This window comes from Apteryx rowi, unplaced genomic scaffold (assembly GCF_003343035.1).
Source record: "Apteryx rowi isolate R43461 unplaced genomic scaffold, aptRow1 scaffold_210, whole genome shotgun sequence".
Taxonomy (NCBI): Eukaryota; Metazoa; Chordata; class Aves; order Apterygiformes; family Apterygidae; genus Apteryx; species Apteryx rowi.
This window is the reverse complement of record NW_020448420.1, coordinates 1,164,402-1,188,826: the sequence shown is the minus strand read 5'-3', so window position 1 is coordinate 1,188,826 and position 24,425 is coordinate 1,164,402. Positions and strand designations below refer to the sequence as shown.

The following is a 24,425-nucleotide window of genomic DNA, read 5'->3' as shown; positions in this document are numbered from 1 at the left end:
CTTCTGCAAATCTGGTCCATCTGTTGTACCAGGTACTAATGCAAGATGAAAAACTATCCTACTAGATTCCTCAAGTTCTTCCCCCATTCTGCCCTTGTAGTGTAGCAGAGGTTCCCTGGCAAAAAAAAAACAGCCACTGAGTGATGACTGGCTGTCATTACATGGCACCTAATAAGATTTCAGCCCAACTACAGTTAGGAGCACTTTTTTCTTTTTAAGAAGTCTTTAAGTTGCCCAGGAYGGTCCCCCTGTAACCAAGGGCAACGCTAACAGCCCTGCCTTTGAATACATGCAAAAGGCTTAAACTTACTCTTCAGAAGTGAAAAAAATTGAATGTACAGATGCTTAGTCTAACTGCAAGTTCAAGATGGAATAGCATCAAATCAGCAACACTTCTATTACTATTCATAAATTTTCTCAAATTTACAAGATGACTGAAAATGCATTTCACATGGTCAGTTTATATAGTGCCATTCAAAATCCATTAAACAAAGGGACCGATCAACTGAATCATATTTGAATACTGCTGGAAAAGTAGCATCAGGTAAACTTTCATAGAGCTAATCACTGGGAAAATGGTTATACTACTAGATGTTGTCTGTCCTCTCACAATGAAGTAAAACCAAAGTGGTAGAGAAGTTTTGGAGACTTAAGGTAAACAACACAAACTCCAGAAGCAAAGCTGACTCCCTCCAGCTCCCAAAGCAGTCTTTTATAGTGGAGTTCTAATAAATGCCAAAAATCTGTTCCTTCCACCTCTGTGTTTCCCACTCCATGTAATTTTTCCTAATATTATACTATTTATAAACAGACACTTACAACTTCATACCCAATTGAAATGTAAACATTTTGGTGTTTTTACTTCATAGGAAATTATCACCCTTACCAGGGCTATGTGGCTGTTGTTCCAAGTATTGTTATCAACTAAGGTCGTCCGGTTAGCCATTCCTGCTATCTGGTAACCATAGTCCCACCAAGACATTACTCTGGCATGTTCATCTGTGTTTTGTCTCAGCCAGTAATAGGCTTCTCTGAAATCATCTAGAATATTCCGAGTACTGAAAAACAGAGTTTATTTTATTCATATTGATACTAACATTGGCAACAAGTCAGCTGCACCACACTAAATCTGGGTTCTCAAGTAAGACCTTCCAATACATTCAACTCCCTTAGGGGAATTCAGTCACCAACCTGCACTGAGAAGTTTGAGCCCACTGAGAGCTGGAAGGCCAGAAGCTGAACTATTTTTGAAGATATGACTAAATCCATTCTTACTTGAATATATATTCATAAACCAGTTTTTCCAACTGACTCTTAAATACTTTAAAAAATATTATCCTTATCAACTTTACATAAATTACTTTTATGTATTTACATAATTTTTTTTTTTAAAGGAGTATTAAAAACTTTTCATTCAAGTGACAACTGTGCCTAAATATAGTTAAAAGTGATTAAAAGAAAGCAAAGCAAATCACTAATCCCAAGGAACTAGAAGTGTTTTTGCCCTTAAGAAATTAATTTTCAAACCTGCAGACCTTACTTACCCATCATGGTTATAGGAAGCGAGAACAACACTAGGGCTGGAGTACGCATTGCTAGTTACCCAGGTACAGTGGACAGCAAACATCATCAACAGCATCAGCATCAGCATCGTAACAATGCTCTTGATATTGGGACCTAGTCCTTCTTCTGTTTTTTCCTGTTCAGATACGTGTTTTCTCACTTTGCCTGCCTAAACAAACACAAACACATATGTTAGGGCAACTTTTATCTGAATAATYCTCCACCCTTGACAATGGAACTCATGGCTTTTTCTTCACCACACACATCCCATAAATGTTATGGGATATGGAAAAAGCTAGACCAATTTGTAGTGTAAATTAACTAGGTAGGCACTATTTTGGCAATTCAGCAACTTGTAAAAATGGATTCTTCACAGAAAGTCTCCTTCAGAAGACAATGACTATTATACGAGGGTTGATGCATGATGCTCTTCATTTGGGTCAGTGTGATGATGCCCTTTTTTAACATATGGTGGAAGAGAGAAGATACAGATAGCCACTGTTAGGAAAAGGGGAAAGTCTGAGCCTAACAAATTGCCAGCATCTAACTAATATCATCATCTTTGGGAAGAATAGAGTAAGTAAGTTTATGTATAGAAAATCTTTCCATAAAATCTATTATCTTTTAATTTCACTATGTCTCAGAGGAAACACAACTGGCCAAAAGGGGCAACATTCAGTGACACAGAACTTCTCTAACTAGTTAAGGAGAGCAAGCAACTGTGTGCCATCTCTGGAAACCTTGGTCAACATTGTGGACTTTAAGGTTAAAGGCTTATCACTGGTCAGCAAGAAGGAACCCCTTCCATACCAACACTGATTTTTTTTTTCTTTTTTTTTTTTAAATAAACCAGTGCAGGCAGAAGCCAACTTTTGCTCTCTCCCCTCACCTTATCATACAGGTTGCCTGGGTTTCTTTTGTCATCTTCATCACTGCTGTCTTCTATTGGCGGATTTTCCCTCTTCATATCATCACCCAGATAGTGCTCAAAGACATTGGAGAAAGCAATTGCAGACAGCATACAGACCACCGGAGTCAAAGTGAGCATCAGACGAACCATCACACCAGCAAAGTAAACGGCACTGATTGCATACAGAGCAACTGCAGAGAAACAAGTCTGCTGATGACATTTAGAAAATAATATTCTGAATGCACACAAACACGCTCACCATAAAACTCTTTTTGGAAGTGAGTTGAGCATGTCTTTATACAAAAATTTGAATACGGATTTTTTATTTCATTGCTTTTTAATTTACAGAGATACAATGCATCAATGTATGTCCTTTTTAAGCATCAAAGCTCTCCTGAAACTCATTTTGATAATCGTCAACAATACCACACCCCCATTTTGATATTCATTAATAATCTGTCAGAAAAGACATTATCAGTGAAATTTAATACCACACACCAAAAATAATATCTAGTTTCATTTGATTAAAATGGCCCAAAGGCCCTAGACCAAACAAGTTATTGAAACTGGAAAAGCAAAAGGAAGAGTTAGAATTTCATATAAATATCAAGTTATAATTTGTTAGAGATACCTGTGAACAAATTGGGGGCTTGTCTACATTATAATTCAATACAGACAAATAATACGATTTTGCTAGCCCTATCCTGGAGCAAGTTTTCCTGGACCATGTTATCTCACTCTCTCAAATGACCGAATTAGATTTTCAGAATAGTAGGAATATTAAGAACACTTTTCTTAAAAGAAAAGTCCTGTATGCATTAGTTAAGAAAAATCTATTCTTCAAGTACAGTGGTTATTGCTAGCTTGCTACAGTTTAATAATACATTTTTTGTGAAAGATTTGCCACGGAAATCATCATATGACTGATTTATCGGATTACATTACATAAGTATTTTCCACCTTGTAGTTAAGTAGTATGGCTCTCTATTCTCACTCATAGGTCTCTTTATGCTGACTTAATTGGATGATGCAGCAATAGGAGGCCATAAGATCCTAGCCCTAGCTGAAAAGGAGTTTCCTGGCCCTGGTCTTTATCAGGACCCATTGCAAGCCTCAGAATAAATATTCCAGGGTCTGAGGATTAAGCACAGTAAATGTTCTCACTGCCCACAGGGTAATCCTACACAGCAGCCATAGGGTAACCCCATGGGGCAGCCATAATAGACCAGGGCTCCTGTCCCTGTAAAAGCCCAAAACTAAGAGCACATATGGTTTGGAGTGATCTTCACTCCTGTTTGGCCAAAATGCCAAATCACATCCTTAAAAGCTTCATTTAAGTGTGCTTTTCATGGTACAGCTTCATACAAATAACAATTTGTTGCCACTGACCCAGGGAGACCTCACACCAAAACCGTAGACTTATGCCTTATCCGGCACTTGTTCCATGGCAAGATTCAGTTCACTGTAACAGCAGAAAATCTGGAAAGAGAAAGGTGATTCTGCATCACCTTCTGTGCCTGGATGAGTGCCAGAGACATGAGGAAGATTCAGGTGCCCCAAGGTGTTCACCAGCCTGGGGATGTTGGACCCCTGAGACCGGCTTACGAGATCAGCATGTGGTACACCATGCCATGCTAGACACAGAGCACACCCACACTCACAGGTATTTTGAACCTATTTCTCAGAAAAGATATTCTTATCATTCCATCAATCCCTGTATGGACTGGACATTTATAAACTGTTTTAATGACTCCTTGGTGCAGGCAACTTAAAAATTGTCTTTAAACACATCACTTTTAAACCTTTTTTAATACAAGCCATATCCTAGCTTTGAGCAAACACAACAAAATAGAATTGAGTTGAAGACAAGATTTTTCAAAACAATTTAAAAATATTTTCTCTTACCAAAGACTCTTTCATCATTGATGTTTTTGATACAGAACCACAGCCCTGCTGGGAAAGTACACACGAGAATATGCAGATCAAAAAAGAAGGAAACCCATGTTGTAGGCTGATGCTCAGACACAGAGGCAATGATCGGGATGTGAATTTTCGCATACCTTTTTTAAAAAAAATTCAGTTCAAATTATTTTGAAAAGATGAAATTATTAAAACTTGCAAACATTAGGAATTCTGAAATTCATTTAAAAGGAAGCATTTTAAAGTGTTAATGCTTTATTCAGCAGAGATCTGATGAAACTCTTATACCAAAAAAAAAAAAAGGTCCCCATGTGCTACTGTATTTAGGAAGTATTTGGTGTATAGCGTTATTTTAAAACACCAATATAAAGGCTTATTTTCAGACTAAGTAAAAGAATGAAAGTTACAGATGTTTTGTTCTATTATGGTTAACAACCAAGCCAAATCCACCCAAATGAAAACATGCGCCTATGGAAGCTATTATTATGTTTTGGAGTGATAGCAATCCATGAGAGTAAGTCTCCTTAAGTTTTCAACATTGAATCTGAAAAGCGCTCCTCTATATAGGAATATTTTCATTTTCTTGGTATAGAAAGTTAAAGTACTAACTACCAGGCCAGTTACTGTTGCCCCCACACTCTTTCAGACACTGAAAATCAGGCCTTGTCTACACTTGGAAAGGCATGTTAACTAAACAACATGTCAAACACTCAGTGCGGACAAGGACAAAAACGTTCTCTATTAAGAGACAGCTATACATACAGACCTAATCTGGGGCGAAACCTGACCAAAGGGTGAGGTATTGAACATATGTCCTTCTCTTCACTGAGATCTAGGTCTTGTTCAAAACTGCATTAATGTGTTTTAACGCAATATGATTTTCTAATGTAGACAAGCCCTCAAAAGTTTGATGCTCTGTGTGTGTGTATATGCATTCACACATGCCACTTCATTTATAGGCAAAGAAGAACATTTGTATGTTCTTCAAATAAACGTGAGGCTTCTGTTACTGACATCTATTCCACCACATTTATCACAGAGCTGGTACAGAATCCTGCGTGAGCTGGACTTTGGAGTGTGAGAAAGATGCACTGRAGTGGCAAAGTTCTCCTTATCCTTGGTTTTAATCTTAAAATCTATCAATTGAAATCCACCTGAAAAAAAAATACTCACCTACAAAAATATCTGTATGTCTACAAATATAGTTTTATTCAGATTTTCCATTACTTAAGTGGTTAAAGAATCCAACACTGGATTTTTTAAAGGTTAACTAAAAAAACAAGACAAAAACAAAAAACCCACCCRCAGCCACACATGTGAATGAACCAGAGCTGTTCAGAGTAGACATCTGTATACACAAAACAGATGTATAAACATAATAAACAGGCAACACGCAAGAACATGTGCAACATCTTTGTTATTTTCTAAGATGTTGCACAATGAAAAACAGCTAAGTTCAAGGCTCCTAGCCATTTTTAAATCTGTCCTCAAGTGTTGATGCAACTTTCAGCTATTTTATCCTAAGAAGCATTACAGTTTCCCATAGAAGAATATACCATTACATGTTCAAAGACCTCCGGAGAAACAAGAAATTTAACAGACAAATTACTGACAAAGGTAAAATGGTTGCAAAAATCTTGAAACTGTTGCTACAAATGCTCTTTTCAGACAACCAATTGAAACCCCCTACATTTTCCTTGACGGAAACACCAAAGCGTTTGAGAATGAGGACAGCAAAGGAGCATGTATTAGTTTTCAGTAGAATTCTCTTGATAGTTAATGCTTATATCCTTTATCCCTACTTACCCAGTGTCCCACAATGAATAAAATCTGCCACTCCAAGGAGCAATATAACCTGAAAGAGACAAGGAGAAAATATTTTTCTGCTTAGGTATTTAACTGCAATATTCTTTCCACTGCTTCAAATTTTGACACCAACTAAATACCCTGATGGCTTGGTAACACAAAAGCAGAAAAAAATTCATTAGACCTTTGGGTATATGTGAACTAGATCTACCATGCTAGGCAGTATACTAACCACGAATCTAGTTTTATAAGAACATACTCTTACAGGACCACACTGTACCAGTTCAGTATCAAACACACACACCTCCAAGAAAAAAAAAAAAGAAAAAAAAAGGTGACGCAACAATAATTAAAATGTTTCCCAAAGAATATGACAGATAGCAATCTGTAYGCTGTAAAGAAATGTAACAAAAAGAAAACATAGTTGATAAGAAATCAATTAATTCTTTTTGAATGCCTGAGCTGGAAACTGGGAATGATTTTTAGCCAAGACATTGATGCTCAATTAAACACTTGTTTCATACTGTTTCTCTATTGATATATCTATTTGTGGCATAGAATATAAAAACTGCTAGTAGACAGGCTGATAAGCTTTATGTGCATCTTTTTTTAAACAAAGCCTCAAAGTACATGAATACCATAAGACAAGAAAAGAATATCATTACAAGATGAAAGATAAAAATTTAATAAGATTCTTAAATTTTATTTCCACTTTCCTGGCTACTGTTTCAGCTTCTTCTACATACATCTACAGATAAGCTGAAATATGAAAAAATTAGATCCTGTTATTACCTAAGAGGGCTTCGTGCAGGAGGCAATGTCTTTCCTCTATTTGAGATTTAAACTTAGCATCAACTGACTGAACATTTTAGTTTAATATCTTATTTAGATACTTAAAAATTTTGGTTCATATTTTATGATGACACCATTTTTTTCCTTCAGTCTTTAGAGGCAAAGCTTGCTCCCAAACTGCTGCTTGCACAAGAAGGAGAAGGAGCTGTCAACAGATGGGGAACAACAGGTTATGGGCTTCTTAGAGAAAGAAGCTGGAGATACCTAAAACATGAGACCAGACAGGGTTCACCAGAGGATGCTGAAAGAGTTGGCTGGTGTGATGACTATCCATCTTCATCATGGAGAGGGAGGGCCCTGGTGCCTAGAAAATGACTAATGCTACACCTTTATGAAGGCAAGAGAATATCCATGGAGCTGCAGGCCAGTAGCTTGGGTCCCTGGGAAGATCAYGGAGCACAACCTCCTGAAATCTATTTTCAAACATGTGAAGAACGAGAAGGGAATCAGGGATAGCCAGCACAGATTTACCAGGAGCAAATCATGCTTGACCAACCTGACTGTATTCTGTGATGAACTGACTGGCTATGTGGAGGAGGGGAGACCAGTGAATGTAATATACCTTGACTTTAATAATGCTTTTGAATCATTTCCACTTTCTTATTTGTAAGCTGAAGAAGAATGGGCAGGAGAAACAGACAGTTAGATGGTTTGAAAATTGGCTGGACTGACAGGCTCAAAGTAGTATTCAGCAGCCTGGCATCCAGTTGACGGCTAGGAAGAAGTGGAATACCCCACAGACATCAATACTGTGAATACGGCACAATAAAGGGTAGTGTCTGGCATGTCTCATGGCAGGACTTCAACCCACAAGATAACCTCCTCCAACCAGGTGCTGACAAGACTGCACCCAGAATACAGGGTCCAGTTGGGGGTACTCTGGGGCAGGATGGTTATTAAGAAAATAGAGATGAACAAGAGCTTAGATTACACGATATACAAGGAGAAGGCAAGGGAACTGTGGTTTTTCTGTCTGATGAAGAGGCAGTATCTCAGCAGTGATCTAATAGCAGTCCACAACTGCTTAAAAGGCATTTAGAAAGGTAGCAGAGCCAAACTCTTTTCAGTAGAGACATGATGTAATAAGGAGCAATGGCCACAAACTGTGGCCTGAGAGGTTCAGTCTGAAAATTAGGAAAAAATTCCTCACCAAGAGAGCAATGCATCACTGACCCAGGTGGCCCAGAAACGGGAACACACACCCACGGAAGTTTTTAAACCTTTGGTTAGACAAAGTCTCAGCTGACAATGTCTAGTCCTGGGGAGAAAACCTTTCCGAGCAGAGGCCAGACAAGGGCACCTCCACAGGTCCCTTGAGCCACCATTTCTATGACTCTATGACAGTAAGAAAGAGTAAGTGTGCATAGAAATGTTTTTCCCTAACAGTATCATCTTTTTTATGCTAATATACATACACTTCCTGTGGGCTTTTACATTTCTTTTACCACACATTAATGAAATTACAATTTATCCAGTTTTACTTGCAACCTTTTGAAAAAGACTGCAGCTTTTTATAAAGCTCTTTTAAAGTCAAATTCAGAAGCCTATATATTAGTGAATATTTCAAAAAGTCAAAACTGCAAATCAAGGCAAATTTTGCAAGACATTGAGATTAAAAGAGAAATTTTATCATGGTATGCCATGTGAAAATATTTACCATATATTAGTAGGACATGTTCATACGTACTGAAAAGCAAATCATAAACCATCAAGTTTTGGAAGACTAAGACACATGAAGATGCTAAGTATTCTTTTGGAGAATACAGAATGATAATTAAAAAAAATGATATGGACCAAATTGTTAAACAACTGATAGAAAGAAAAAACCTACACTAGAAGCATTACTAAAAGGAAGAATAAGAAAGCAATGAGTTAAAATAAAAACAAGTTAGGTCCCAGGAAATTTTTTTTCCTTTTTTTAAATAAGACTGACAAAAAGGTACTGTAAATGATGTATAATATTAAGATCACACAATTTATACTAAGCAGAATTCAACTTTGGCAGGGGCAACATATTTAATTAGGAAAACAAGATAGCTTTTTCTTGATGAGGGGAAGGAAGTATGGTATTAGATCACCAAGAAAGTATATCACAGAGCCAGAAGAAGGCAGTGAGGCATTTGGGGACTGCAACTGAGCAAGAACAACCTTGGTTTTGTGAGCTTGGACAGAGCGCCTCAAAGACTAGAGGATGTAAAGTAGAACTGATGGACATAGATGAATTCTAGTCACAGAGAAATCAGGTTCAAGTATTTCAGAAAGTAAGTAATTTTATAGTTTGAAGATCTCTGTATATCAATGCTATTTATAATATAAGTTATGCTTATCTTCATAATAGACTATAGTTATGCTCTTCATTCCAATCTAACAGTCATAATGTGGATCGTGCACAAGCTTGAAATACTGCAACAATGCTATAGAGTTATTTATGCAATATATATTTGCAGGTACCCCCATTTATTTTCAGTAATGACAGAATTATTCCCACATATACACACATTTAAAAACATTCATCACCTCTCATTCTTTAATCTAAATGTGCCTATCTTGACATAAAATTAATCTGTGCTCTTCAGCCAATTTAAAAGCCTTAATTCCTCTAGCATCCATAAAGCTTTGCCTGTGTTTTGAAGTGTCTTGCATTCAGCTAACTTAAGTTTGCATAAAAGCTAGAACCCAGTATTTGCTTTTATACATGCTGAAGCTCATTACCTTTGCAGAACCAATTTGAGCATTCATTATTCTTCTGTTTTATCAGAGAAATTATGGGAACACCACTAACATTGCCTGACAATTGACAGATTTTCCTAGGAAAGAATCCTGCAGTCCACCAACAGAAAGCACTGTGAATTCAGATACACAGAAAGAATAAGTTACATGGGCACTGCTTTGCTGTGGGGTTGCTAACACCTACTTTAGACTAAACCAAACGTTGATCATCTGAGTTAGCTGCTCTGAAGAAAAGCTAGTTTCACCTTGGAGGTTATTTACCTGTGTATGTCAAATAGATGACACTCAGGAATACAATACCAGCAGCCAGTGACACACCCAAGAAGAACAGTGTCTGAAATTCTTGCTTGGTTAATCTGTCTCTCAGATATTGCAGAAAGGCATACGCCTGCAACAGTGCAAAAACACCTAAAGAAAGAGGGAAGTTATTGTTTAAACGCTCAAAAGCAGCACTAGCTGTTGTAGCAATTGACATAGTTTAGCTATATTTGAACTAGAAAAAAATACATGTACTGTACATCCTTACGTCTGAAAACCAGTATAAAACTACTCTTTCTGACAAATAGCCTTTAATACTTAACAGGGATGATCCTTCCTTCCAATGACTGAGAAACTACTTTCCAAAATATTCTTTGCTTAATATCATGACCTCCAACGTCCACTACTCTCTTTGCCTCCAAATTAAACTGGGGTGAGGGAGAAGATCATCTGAATASAGTTTGCTTACATTTTGACAAAACACACAGGTTAACATACCTAGATCTAGTGAAAAAGTATAATACAGCTCTTGGCTAGGTGAAGTAATGAGTTGCAAGGAGAGAACCCAGACAAGACAAAAACAAGGCTAATATAGAAACATACGGGAATTAAGCTACTGAACAATACAGCAGAATTTAATGAAAAAAATCCCAGTGATTCAACAATAGCTTTGTAGAATTCAGGTGTCTGTAACAGTGGAATTCACTTGGTAAGCACCCCGCACCCTCAAAAAGGCAGCTCAAGAGTTTCAGACAAAACCAAATCTTGGACATTTCAACATATATAACCAGATCAATGTGAAAATTATCAGTGAAAATTCACTGGTAGCTGACAGAAGAAAAACACAACTCAGGTTTATGTTCCTTCTCCAATTTAAGAATAAAATTGAGGTGCATGCTGTTGAAATCTACTATGTATGAACTTCTAGAGAAAGGCACAAACTCTATTCGCTAAACCCAAGTAAAATTCTTCAGAATTTGCAAACCTATGGTTTGATAATCTTTACTTTTTTCATTATATTCAGAATATTGAAAGAATCATCATTCAACTAATAATTTTTAAATATTTTTCTGGTACATTTTAATGATATGCCAATTACTGCCCCAAATGCAACTTGGTAAATGATTATTCATAAGAAAAAAGTAAGGAGTCTAACAGACCAAGCTATAATCACACAAACCGTATATGGTCTTAGTTAAATCAGATTTAGGATGGAGGTCATTGTTGACAAGAAATCAAGATGTTTGAATGTTTAACAACTATTGAAAATTAATTTACTTTAAAATCAGTAATTTAAAAATATCTTTCCTGAATTGTGATTTAAGTAATTTGTATCTAATTAACTTTGAAGACTATCAACTCTAAAAACAAACTGCTCAGTAAAAACTGTGTTTATCAATAACAGATGTTTCAATTGTACAATGCTTGAAGGCAACATTATATTGCAAAACAGTAGAGATTATCAACTAGTAAAATAAGTACTTGTCAGAATGAGGAAATGCTCCAGTGTAACAGAAGTGTTTTACTTCCATTAGCTCACACAAAGAAGGATAATGTGTCAACTGGGAGGAAAACTTCCCCACTGCTACTAAATAGTGCCTTTTTTTCCTTTAACACTTCAGTTTGTTACCAAAGGAAACAGAGCCACCAGGGTTTGAGGTTTTCTTGTGCCAAACAGATCATTTGGAAACAAAGACATCTGGTTTTCTTACCTGCAGCTGCCATGTGTTCACTGGTTCTAATGGGCTGAAATCCCACAAAAGGTATCTGCATCGATAATATTAAACCCACAATGTAGAAAGTGCTATATGCTAGAAAGAGGGGTGGGGAGAGGAGAAAGGTGGAAAGATAATAAATGAGTACACACATTTCAAAAAGCCCTGGTGCTGTATTAGAGTCCATCTTTCCCCCCACCCCCCAAACTGCAGTGACACAAACAGAATTGTATCATTTTAAGTATTTTGGCTGTACTAATTATTTTTCTTTATCCTTTCTTTGACTAGCATAAACATACGTATTGCATCCAATTTTAGAGAAAGGAGCAAAGTTTTGCTGTTCCTAATCGCATTGCTTTTTCCTCCTGCGCTTAAGGATACCCAAACCATCTACCCAAGACACTCCAGCTTGGAAATAGTTTCCTCTTCCTCTTTTGCTTTCTTGCTTTGGTGGGGGGAGAGGGAAGGCAGAGGTCTCGGATAACTCACGTAACAAGTGACAAAAGAAGCTTTCTACATGAGGAAAGACTGAAGGGACGACCTCAGAGAAGCAAGACATGTAAGAGAATCCATTACCTAGTTAGGAAAAGTAAGGTGTGCCTTTTTTTTTTTTTTTTTAAATACAAAAACAGAGGCATGCAAAGAAACTGAAAAGCAACAGAATTAAAAACAAATATTATGCATATGTATTAATAGACCCATATCAAGCATGGGGACTCACAACACAAACTAGAAGCCAAGAACACAGTAGTGTAATATGAATAACTATTAYGTAAATATTCATGTACTTTATTTTGACAGGATTTCAGTTCTAAGTATTCCAGGGTGAGGAAAAGAAGGGAGAGAAAGTGGGGAAGGAAGAGAGAAATACCAATTTTGAGCAGACATGAGTCCAATTAAGTTGGCTGGTTATTTCAGATGTGAAGTCCAAATGAAGTTTTCTTCATTCGGTGACAAATAGCAACAATCTACTTCCTAGATTTTTTAGACTCCTACAAACGATAGACCATTGTCTTTGTTATGGCCTGGACTTTATGAAGAGATTCCTGATCTCATACATCCTCTGCTAAGCTCCATGTGAACAGGTCTGGGGACAACATCATTTACCAGCGGTACTGTTTTCATAGTCCCTGGGTGGTGTCTCTCAGGGATTATGGTCACAGGGTACTTTATGCTTTGCCAAACATCACAAAAAAGTGACTGATGATGCTTCCAACCACTTGCCACCTTTGCTGGTGCATTCCTTTCAGCATCGGTATTTCAGAAGTTGGCCTAGTTACAGATTATTCTCTCTGATGTCACTGAAATATATTTTTGCTATATAAAATTCAATTTTCAAGGAATTCACTACAAAATAAATCATTCACTGTATCATGAAAGCGTTACAACACTGCCATCCTGTGGARCTCCAATGATTGGCATTAATCACTACATTTCACATTTGTTAAAGTCAGACCATTGTAAATCACCATTTTTAAGCCTGGTCCTACAACTGTTACTTTCTATTTAATAATTACTTATGCATCCCTTACTTTCCATCTCTTTCACATGGCTACCAGATCTGCCTGCCTGGGATCGAAAAAAGAGCCAATTTACATAGCAATAAAGCTTTGCTAGGAACTTGATACATCGAGGTGACACAGCATCACAGCTTCCCTTGTTCCTTTACGTTCTACTGTTTGTATAGTCTTTGCAAAAACACTAAATTCATTTTGCTTCATGCAGTCCACTCTCATGGTTATAACTTTAATTAGGTCAACAACCACCTAACCTACTGAATAAAGCCATTTTAAAAATGGCTGATAATTTAAGTTGCTGTGCACTGCAAAAACATGAGAATAACCTACTGGAAAACTTATCTGAAGAACATCAGCAAATACTTCACCACACACTTTCAAGTGATGCATCATAACCACCAGAAATAAGCACTAAACATCTGAAACTTCAGAACACAGAAGAAGTTGATAAATACATGCCTGCACACCATTTAAATGATGAAACCCACCACAGAGAAGAAGAAATGCATTACTGAAATTAAGTTTTAAATTCTGGAAGATCCGTAAGTGCTTCTGTTATTAAATACTTTGAAAAGCATACAGAACTTAAAAATTGTACAGAAAAAAATTACAAGTTGATTGAGGTGAAAATTACTAAGTCTCTGAAGTGCATAATCATGAGCTAAACCTGTATGGTACCTTTCCAAATGTAAAACCATTTACATTTTAAATGTATGATAAACTACAATAAGAACTATAAGTACAACAATAGAAAATTAATATTAGTAGTTCCTGCATCTGAATAAGTAGGCTATTTTCCCTATGCAAATGCTGCTACTACACTGGAATTGTAAGCTAGTTGATCTTACTTACTAACCCAACAAGATCTGAATGAAAGTTACTGACCACTGCCAAGACTTACTAAAAAACAAAAAAACAAACAAAACAACCCCCCCCCAACCCCAATACTCCCCCTGCCACATAGCTTGATTTCAAGTGTTCAAATGCATTGGCATGGTCACCATTGATACCAAGTGGGTCAGAAGTTACCCGGCTGCATATTCATCTGCCTGCAAATCATAAAATACCTTAAAATTGGCAATAAGTTCATGTTCTGGGAATTTTTTTACCCATTAAATGATTCTAAATTATACCACACATCAGATTATGTCCCACTAAACTTGTCTTTGGTATATGACTATCTGTATGAAAAACATCCCACGACACCATCACTGTTTTTTTTAAATCTTCATGCTGTAAAGTATTTTCTTTTCCATATATTTTTCTACTATATTAAATGAAATATTCTTCAATTACAAAAATTAGGATTATGCTAGTTTAGAATAAAATTAAGCAACCAACCTAGAGTTTAAAAAAAAATACTAGCCACTGTCACTTGTTAATAGGTTACAAGAAGTTTTAACTGCACATCTGTAATTTTGAGAATTTAGAGACTCCTGCGTTCACATTAGGAACCACATAACACAGACACTCCAAAAATATCTTTATTCTCCCTACTTTCGTGAGCTTTTGTAAACTCATCCCCTTATCTGAATAGTCTAGAAGAGGAGCACAATTTCATTTCTTCCCAGAAATGCTTGAGCATTCTTACCTAAAAAAAACATCCTGTTAAACAAACTTTTCACATACTGATGCAAGATGTGCAGACATCTCTGTGTAAGGCTTCCYATGAAAGTTTAAATTTAGCCAGCAGTGCAGTGAAACACTTGAGCAGCAAACACATTTTCATTCTAACAACTCTGAACTGCAGCTCCCTCACAGATGATGGACAGTAATGTCTCAAAACGCTATAGCTATTTACAACACAAATACATACCAAACACTTTAATTTTTATTGAACTGGAAGCACTATTTTCCCTGGATAAGTTCAAAGCCTAGTTCATTAGGCTGAAAGCTGAAAAAGCAAGAATACTTATTCTTTTTTGTTTCTAGTTACCACGTCCCTTTAGGATTTTGTAATAGATTTCAGTTTCTCTTGCTTCTCATGCTTCACTCACAGAAATTGGAAAGTGATAATGTTCAATACACCAATTGGAAATGCAAACTAAGATGAATTACTCCCCCCTTTTGTTATGAAGAACCTAATGAATATTATCATTAAAAATTAGAGGGTCAGCACTTTTTTTTTTTTTTTTTTTAAGAGTTCCAGTTTCTGAATTACATAAATACATAACTAAGAAGCAAAAATATATATATTTTTGGTAATAAAAATGAAAAAATCCCATAATGAACTTGAGTAAATATTATATTGTATAATTGTTTAAATGTGTGTGTAAAAATAGTAATTTCTATGACAGGCATTGGAAAAAAAGAAAAAGCTTAAAAAATTAAAAACCTAAAACATATTTACAAATATGAAACATTGTGAGATTTTACCTTTCAACTCATACTATGTTCTCAAACTACCTATTGTAAAGTAGCCGAAAACGTTCTAACTTATAAATATTTGAATGTCAAAATTGCTTGTTATTTCATACACCCACACCCACCTCCCTACCCCATGGCCAGCTGATTTAACTTGTAAAGTCTATATAAACTGTTGACAGAGTATTTGAATGTCAGGCAAATCAATTAAAGTTACTCTCCTAAGATCACCGTTCATGGAAACTGGAAGGAAGACTGATCCATTAAGCCAATAAAATCTTACAGATTCATGTGGATTGGACAGACTCTTAAGCTGCTTTTAGTCCTGGTTATATAAACATTATACTGGTGTTTAAAATTTCCTATGCCTTTTCTCACATATGTCACAATATGCTGTAGTGCTTGCGTAAATTTTGCTGCATGTCTTTTTAAAAATAGCAATTATTTCACATACTAGGAAGAGGCAGGAAGACGAAACATTATTATATACATAACTATTTTATAAATATATTAAAAGGCTTCTACAAATATCAAATCATCTTGTTATTTCCTTTTTACCTCAGTGTGCTAGAAAGAAGAGAAAATGAATTAGTAACTATATCTCTGAGGTTTTGGAAATGTGAACGATATTAACTCCCTATTTCCATGCTGTAGACAATAATCAACTATCATCTGTAGTCAAACTAATAAACTGCAATCTGATATGGAATTGCTTCATTCCCACCTAATGCAAAACATAGGTGTAATTAAATTCATATGTCATGATTTAGCATTTGACAATGACTGTTCAGTGAAGAACATATTTCAAGGAGAACACTTACCGATGTAGACCCTCCTGCTGTATCTCTGCATCAGCAACAGAACAAACACATGCAGTGGAATAAGGTTGATAATGAAAACATAACCACCCCATGCAGAGACCTATGAGAAACGGAACAGGATATCAGATAACTTAAATATGATCTAAAAATACCTGTAAATTCTTAGGCTAGCCAATACTGGATTTATACATACTGATAGTCTAACAGGAAAACCTAAACCCCATCTAGATAAACAGTGAGAAGTACTACTAATACTACTGAAATCTTTTTCAACATTTATTACCAAAAAAAGAAAGAAAGAAAAATCAATATACGTGGTGTTACCAAAATATTAAAGTCTTTGAAATAGGCCAGTGCATTTTCAAGGCTATCTTTCTTACACTTTCCCTTTCTGCCAAGCTAACCTGGTCACGCTGGCAAACAAGAATGTGTTGCCGGGGGCTTTTCCCATGGTGGAGGCTGCAGCACAAGGTAGCAGCAGGACTCCCATCTGGAATCCAAAATTTTCCTACGACATACAAATTTAGCACTACACTCTGTGCTTTCTGGTGGGGACAGGGAACAGTAGCTCTAGCCAGAGAAAGGAGAAAGGGAGCAAGATATAGCTCTGGGAGCAGAACCGCTGGGGCAGAGCAGCCAAGGCAGGCTGCAGTGCACAGAAGGAAACAAAAGCAATGGGGCAGAAACACAGGGAAGCAGGGCTCAGTGCTGGAGTTTGGTGTACAGCAACATCGTGGATATTGTGAACTTGCAGTAATAGCAGCACTTGCAGTATTGGTATGATGTACTTAGTATTGAAATACTACAATGTTATCAATATATCACTCATTGTGAGCTTAGATAAAGATTTAATGAGCTACCATTATAATGTGTTATCTAAATTCCTAATGCATTTAGAAGGGCCAACGTTGACAAGACAGTCTATATTTTAACACATACTCACTTGTCAAATTTAAGTCTAGACTTCTGCCATATGTGCCATGCCTACCCTAGTTCTTCATTTTTAGAATGCACTAGCAAACATGTTTATTTTAATCATACTTTAAGGCTTAGATTCATGCATATATTTTTAAAACCCTAACATTCAAAAAGAAACCCAAATGACTATGCTCTTTAAAACAAACTTGAAAATAAGGACAAGGCAAAGTACTGGGTTTTGGTACTAATAATAAAAAAGTTCAGTGTTTAAAAACCTGGGGTAAACTGATTCAGACAATCTGAAACAAGCAGAAAAGAAAATAACTAAATCTTCTAGAAAATCATTTTAGATTATCATGATTCTAATGCCAAACCACTAGAATAAAGTACCATGGTATACACAAGCAATTTATCAAGACAAAATGTTGTACAAAGATAAATAAGAGAACAGAATGAGAACAAAAGTGTAATTAGGACACTTACAAAGGAGAGGTTTGAATGATGCAGGTAGCTTAGGGTTTGTATGGACTAAAGACCTGCATTTTTAATTAACATCTATTCTCTAATTATCCAAAGATTAAACCAAATCTACAGACTTAGAAGAACTGAAGATTCGTTTCTAAACTTTGTAACACAGTGGAGGCTTCCTCATAGACTGGGAAAAAGACAGCAGTGGAAACATGCTATTACTCTTATGAGGACTACCTCAGTATAAGGCTTTGTATTTATTTTGAACCCTCCTCATAAAAAGCTATCCCAAGCCAAACTGACATAAGTCAAATAAACGCTAAAAACATCATGAATGCAAAAAAAAGAAACAAAAAAAAAAAATCCAAACCCTCTCCTTGTGGATGCAATGCTATGAGTCAAATTACCACATCAGTGAGTCAGACACATATTTCAAGCAGATTTAGATATCAAAGATTTCTGTCAGTCTATGCAACATCCACTCCTCTTTCGAAGAGCTGCTCCCCCAATTTTCCCAGTAAGGAATTACTCTTACCACCTCAAAGTTGAGATTTATTTAATTCTCAACTGGTAATGCAAAGATGCAATGATTCCATCAGAGGAAAACAAATGAGTACTACATAATGAAGAGCACAATTATGTTCTGTCCTACAACTTCACCTGAGCAAGATGTCTAGAAGGCACATTAAATTCTACCACAAAAGGAAATATATTATATGGCAAACCACCACCCAGGGTGGAAGTGGGTACACTTTATAAAGAATAAACTTCTATCATCTAATCACTGATACTAAGCTATGGACAAATCTTAACGTTTAACTAGTTGATAATACTTAAAATGAAAAGAAAATTAAAGAGAAAACACTAAATTACATTCAAGAATTGAATGTAATGATGATGACACTGATTTTGTAGCTTCTGTCACCATGCACACTCCAGGTCGCATCCCTTCCCTCCCATACAATTCCACAGACCAAGACGCTAAGTCAGACTAAGAAGGGAGAATTTGTTCTCCTGTGATTTTTCAGCAATAAAATCGTAAAATTGTTATTTGCTATCTGTGTATTTATGAACACCCCTTTCAGAGGATGCCATCAGATCGGCCTAACATATAAGATACATAAACATAATAACTCAAAACCTTGTCTGTGATTTTGTACTGCACAGAAACCTGTACCACACATACAGGATCTTTTCACTGTAACGCAGTATAAATGGCAATGCTATGTTGAAGTGGCTGTTTATTTAACGACTTGGCAGAAGGAAAGGAGGAGAAATGAGGGGAGGAAATAAACGTACTCTTTACAGGAGATAGCTGCCCTCTTCTGTGACTTGCACAAAGTGCTAATACTTGCTGTTAGGACAGAAGGAAAAAAAAAATCCCACACAACCAGAAACTGAATATAAAAGCTAGAGAACTCTAGACAGCATCCAGACAACCTCTGRATTAGTCTTGTATTTTAAATTAAGGCATGCAAAACAACTCATAAGTTCATTTTTCTTGCAAGTCTACTTACCTAGCTGTAGAAAAGCAGTATTTGATACCTTGATCTTAATACCAAGCAATTATCCTGACTGTCCCTCCATTAGTCATTTTGAGGCTATTTTTCCTCCCAAATTTATTTTTCATGTGGCCACAAAAAAAAGTTCACGAATTAGGGGAAATAAAGGTCTTTGTTTCATTGAGATTGGAAAACTCTTCAAGTCTAAGGTTTCAGAAGATAGGGGAGACAATTCCACCCAGTTCTACTACTTGTTTTAGATCCAATTTTACTACTGGTTTTGTCTTTGTTAGCTTGTAGTAAGATCTCTGCAATAGCCTCCATTTTCATAGATCAAAAAATGAAAAGGGACTTGATGATAACTTTATCTGACTTCTTGCATAGCATATGTCATTGAATTCATTCAGTAGTTCTGATTTATTCTACTGCTTAATTATACCCAAAGTAGTAGCTTTCAGTTATAAAAATATAGCTGTGTATATAAATTTATTATTAATATTATTGTGTTTCAGTAATAATAATGTACACAGAAGAATATCAAAATGATTAATTCACCTGGACCAAGCAAATTCCATTGAATCAGTTTCTACTCATAATGGAAGATGAATTTGCAAGTAAAGTTATTATATTTAAACAGTGTTTTTTAAAATTGTTGCAGTTATGTATGCTTAAATTTAGATAGTTTAAGTTTCAAAGTATTTATCATGTCTTCTTACTCATATTTAAGTATTTGACAATAAAATGAACAAACAAATTTACATTATGGCTCCAAAAGATTAATATCTCATTCTGCTGTGCTTTAGCAACATACGAATTAGGTCGGTCTTGCTCACGTAGCTTAGCTATAATATATATAAAAAGCTTACCATGTAAAAATAGGATAGGCAGCAGCAGATTGTCCAAAAGACTGACCCAGTTTTCACTGACTTGACCTTTAAAAATAATCAGGTATTTATGAGTGATAAACAAATACTGGGCAACACTACAAAATTTCGCTCCAAGACAGAAGATAAATTTTACTAAAGTATTTTTACAGCTGTCAAAAGAACTTCTTTAGTACCTATCAAATTATACTCATATGCTTCTCATGTCCATAAAACCAAACTGCAAGTGCAATTCAGTTGACATATGACATGTCGCTTATACCCATCTCTCTAGTTAATGGGAAGGCAGGATGCAATGCAACTGTCTGCTTCATCATCTGAGGCAGAAAAGTAGCTACAACACCTCTGTGCCACTTTGTCCAACGTATTACACCACATTAAAATTGTAAGTGTGGACTATACATGCCTTCCTTTGGCTAGCATCAGTCCCAACTCTGCTATTATAGAGGTGAGAGCTATTCTATAACTTTGGAAAATTTACTTAAGGTTAATGACAGCATCCATATATAACTAAAGGTTTAGTGGGATACATAAACTGGGCCCAAAATATGATTTTGCACAAAACTGACAGTGGCAACTGTGGTGTGGGAAAATAGGAATGATAAACTGACCTGAAATGAAGCTGTAAAGTTATCTATAAAATATATCTGATCCATACATAATTCTACAAAACTTTATGCAAACAGTATTGCACTATGCAGTCTAGTTAAACGTGTTCCATAGGAACAGATGAGTGCTATCATGTCTTAGGTACTACCAAGTAACAACATCGGTTGATTCTATTATTGTTATCAAACACAGCATGAATCTGGAGCTGCAGTTTATTCCAAGTTAAGATTAAACAAACAAAGAGGACCTTTTTTCAAAGCCTGCACTTCAGTAACATCACTACTCAAACATGAAAAACTTGAATTCCTTTCTCCTCTACTCCTACCAGCAATACCCCAAGTTTGAAATATTCTAAAGCTAGAAATCTTGTGAGTACGTCTGCTTATGACAAGTAGAACTCTTCAAAAAATCATGGGAAAAGTTGTATTGACCATGTATATATCATTCAACAGACACCCAAAATGAAAAGTACATGAATTCAAGGCAGGCACAAGGGACAGTACCATGCTGTGTCTATGCTGAATTAATGATATGGCTATGCTATCTGTGATATTTCCATATTAGATGTAACAGTCCAGAAAACCAACTCTGGCTTATCTATACCCCTTCATATGGAATGGCCTTATGACAGTCAAGCAGTGCTTGCAAGTAGGCTAATTAAAATACATTAGACTAGGCTTTTCAGGCATGCAAACAGTATGAATATCCTGCTCTATGGACAGCTTTGGGTATTTAGTCTGGATGCTTCAAAGCCTAGACCCTCCATAGAGTCAACAGCTCCCCCAGCAGGCAATTCAAAGCACTTTATGTTCAGGGTCCACTGCTTTCCACCAGCTAAATAGGAGGATAAAGTCTGATATCCAGATAACATGAATACCTCCAAAATTGAAAAACAGCAAAAATCCGCTTTGTTTTGTTTTAAATTTATAGATCCCTTATTATTAGAGGATACTGTACAGTTGAATAATAGTTTTAAATAACAAACTAAAGAGCATTATTATGAAGTGGTTTAAATCATGTGACTTCTCAGTACTTGCCTGATCCCAAGCCAAGGGGAAGAGAGATGAGAGGGAGGAAGAAAATGTAAGGATTCAATTTGGATCCTAAGAAAAATCAGTCATTTGGTTGGAAGAGGAACCAAAAACCCTCCCAAAGCAGAAGACTTAGCAAATACTTACCCATAAATAGTATGTGAACTGCAGTGCAAAAATAGCTATGCCTTCATTGTCAAATGATCCTGCTACCGATCGAGATATGTAACCTGGAACTATGGCAATAAAACAGGCAGCTAAAAGCCCTGCTCCCTGGTTCCACAGTTCTCTGGTGAGCAGGAAAGTAGAAATAGCTGTAAGGCCGCTAAAAACTGGTGCTAGAAACACACATACGTCTCTTATATGGACCGTCACGTTAAGCATATTTAAAATCCAATGTATAAGGCCTGCTGTCACCATTAGTCCTGGGTACACCTGAAAGGAGAATAGAGACACCCAGATTAGTGCAGAAAAATGACTGAGGTAAGTTTATTTGCATATAATTTGCAGTGAAATATAGTCATTTCTTAAGCTGTTATCAACAGTGAGCAGATGAAGTTATTTTAGTATTGCTTTAATCATATTTTGCCAACAACTTTGAACACCAGAAGTTCTTAAAATTTATGCAATTGCTAGCATTTGGGTAACAATCCTTTTTCTAAACAAATAAGCAGCACAAAAATAATATCCTATCTTGCCTGACATTTTTCATATAGTGAGATGAATTTGTGGTTAAGGTATGTAACCAGAAGCTAAAGTTTGCAAGAGAATTTCAAGACAGCTAAGAGTTGTTTTATTTTATTTTTATTTTATTTTAAAAGAGACATTTTCCAGCCTTACTTGTTTTTCCTCCAAAATGCATCATGCAGCTCTTCTATTTCTCCTTGCCCGTAGAGAAAGAAAAAACGTATATCAACGAGCTTTTTTTAAGCTAAAAAGCTGACTGACAGCTGGAGAGCTGAGTGTATAGAATATATGTGGAAGATATTTGTAGACATCTTTGGACTTGAAGTATTAAAATAAAGTCCTATAAAACTGAACAAAGGTGTCCTCCACGAAAGTGTAGACTTCCACAAATCTACTGAATCTATCAAAGAATACTGGAGAATGTTAAAACATTCTTAATAGTAATTTTACCCTCCCACATTTATCAACACTAGAAAAAACATGTATTAGAAAAATTAATATGGACTTCAGCTGCCTTAGTTTCACTCCAGAATTAAAACAGCTTTTGTATTAAATTAAATTAACACAGATGATGGGATGTTCCTCTGCATAGATCCTTGACAGCTGATTTTCAAGATAAACTACAAAAATTTAATGTGACGTAAGACTTCCAAAATAAGGTGTGCAATTGCAACTTTCATTTTATAAGTCTTTAACTTCAGATAARATGGGTATAGAAAAATGTTACATAAAAAGGGTCTCACAGGTACCTCGAAGATACTAAAACAAATGGTCATCTAGTTGTTACAAAAGGCTTTGTAAATACATTTAAATGGTATTTCCTATAATTAATATAAGTTTTAATGCACTTTCAATGTCAAATATGACTGTGTTACTTAATGTTACTAAAGCTATTCTACTAATGAAATATATTTGTATCCTGATTTGATAATGTTGTTTCTTACACCTTTCCTGTTTTGTAACACACATCAACATCAATCTCTCCCACTGATTTAATTTTAAAAGGTCTTTTCCCAGTGAAACCCTAACAACATTTTCCATACACAGAAAAATGTCCATTCAAAATATATTACGGGATTAAAACTTGTATGCAAAATGAAAAAAGGCAAAAAAAATCCATTTGAAAAACATGTCTAAATCTCTTAAGGCATCATTGTGTAATGATATTTTCTCCACACAAGAAAATTGGAATTACAGGAGTCATAACGTTCTTATTTATTACTATTAGAAGTTGATATGCAAGAAGGTACCACTCAGTTTTGTGCTTCTTGTTCACAGTATGCTGTTGGATAAGAACTAAAGCATGTTGACTGACTTAGTTCTGCAGCTAGAAATTAAAAAACATCTTGCTATTCCCTCTGCAGCAGTTGACAATAAAAAGCTTATTCCATTAAAATTCTCCTTTTATCCATGTTAAAGTTGTATTTGAACTTCAATAAAATTACTGCAAAGTCATCTTTAAGTAATTATTATAATACTTACAGTTCCACCTACTATTCTTCCCAGTGGATACCATGCTCTTTCATCAAACCAATTTAAAAATTCATAAAACCCGTGGGATGCAAGATGATGTGTTGATCTATAGTTAAACCTAAAAAGAGGAAAAAAAAGGGGGAGGTTTAAGAAAAATGTGAAGAACCATCTAAACTTCAGGCATACCCTAAATCCTCTGTTTTCTAAGATCTAGAAAGTAAACATCAACATCTCATTTAGTATATAAACCCAGTGGTCCACCCTAGAGAGTTTTAAAGTAACTTACCAAGCTCTGATTCTCCCACTCAGTTATTAATCACTGTATTTCCTTTAGCTCTACAATCAGTGCACATACGCAGACAAAATATGACAGCCATTTTTGGTCAACGTTAAAATG

General features: G+C 35.8%; 1 protein-coding gene across 2 annotated transcripts in view; it reads right to left on the bottom strand.

Moving 5' to 3' along the window:
- The window catches only part of STT3B (STT3B, catalytic subunit of the oligosaccharyltransferase complex), a 31,947-nt gene extending 7,801 nt beyond the window's left edge, over window positions 1–24,146 (bottom strand). For both annotated transcript variants that reach the window (XM_026064200.1, XM_026064201.1), the window contains exons 1-11: window positions 24,038–24,146; window positions 22,016–22,303; window positions 20,211–20,276; window positions 16,457–16,556; window positions 11,752–11,850; window positions 10,043–10,189; window positions 6,200–6,248; window positions 4,379–4,533; window positions 2,453–2,664; window positions 1,545–1,732; window positions 887–1,058 (exon numbers count right to left, since the gene is read on the bottom strand). In XM_026064200.1, coding sequence (XP_025919985.1) covers window positions 887–1,058; window positions 1,545–1,732; window positions 2,453–2,664; window positions 4,379–4,533; window positions 6,200–6,248; window positions 10,043–10,189; window positions 11,752–11,850; window positions 16,457–16,556; window positions 20,211–20,276; window positions 22,016–22,288 — 1,461 coding nt within the window. In that variant the 5' untranslated portion in view covers window positions 22,289–22,303; window positions 24,038–24,146. The remainder of the gene's footprint in view (window positions 1–886; window positions 1,059–1,544; window positions 1,733–2,452; window positions 2,665–4,378; window positions 4,534–6,199; window positions 6,249–10,042; window positions 10,190–11,751; window positions 11,851–16,456; window positions 16,557–20,210; window positions 20,277–22,015; window positions 22,304–24,037) is intronic.
- Between the last annotated feature and the right edge of the window lie 279 nt (window positions 24,147–24,425).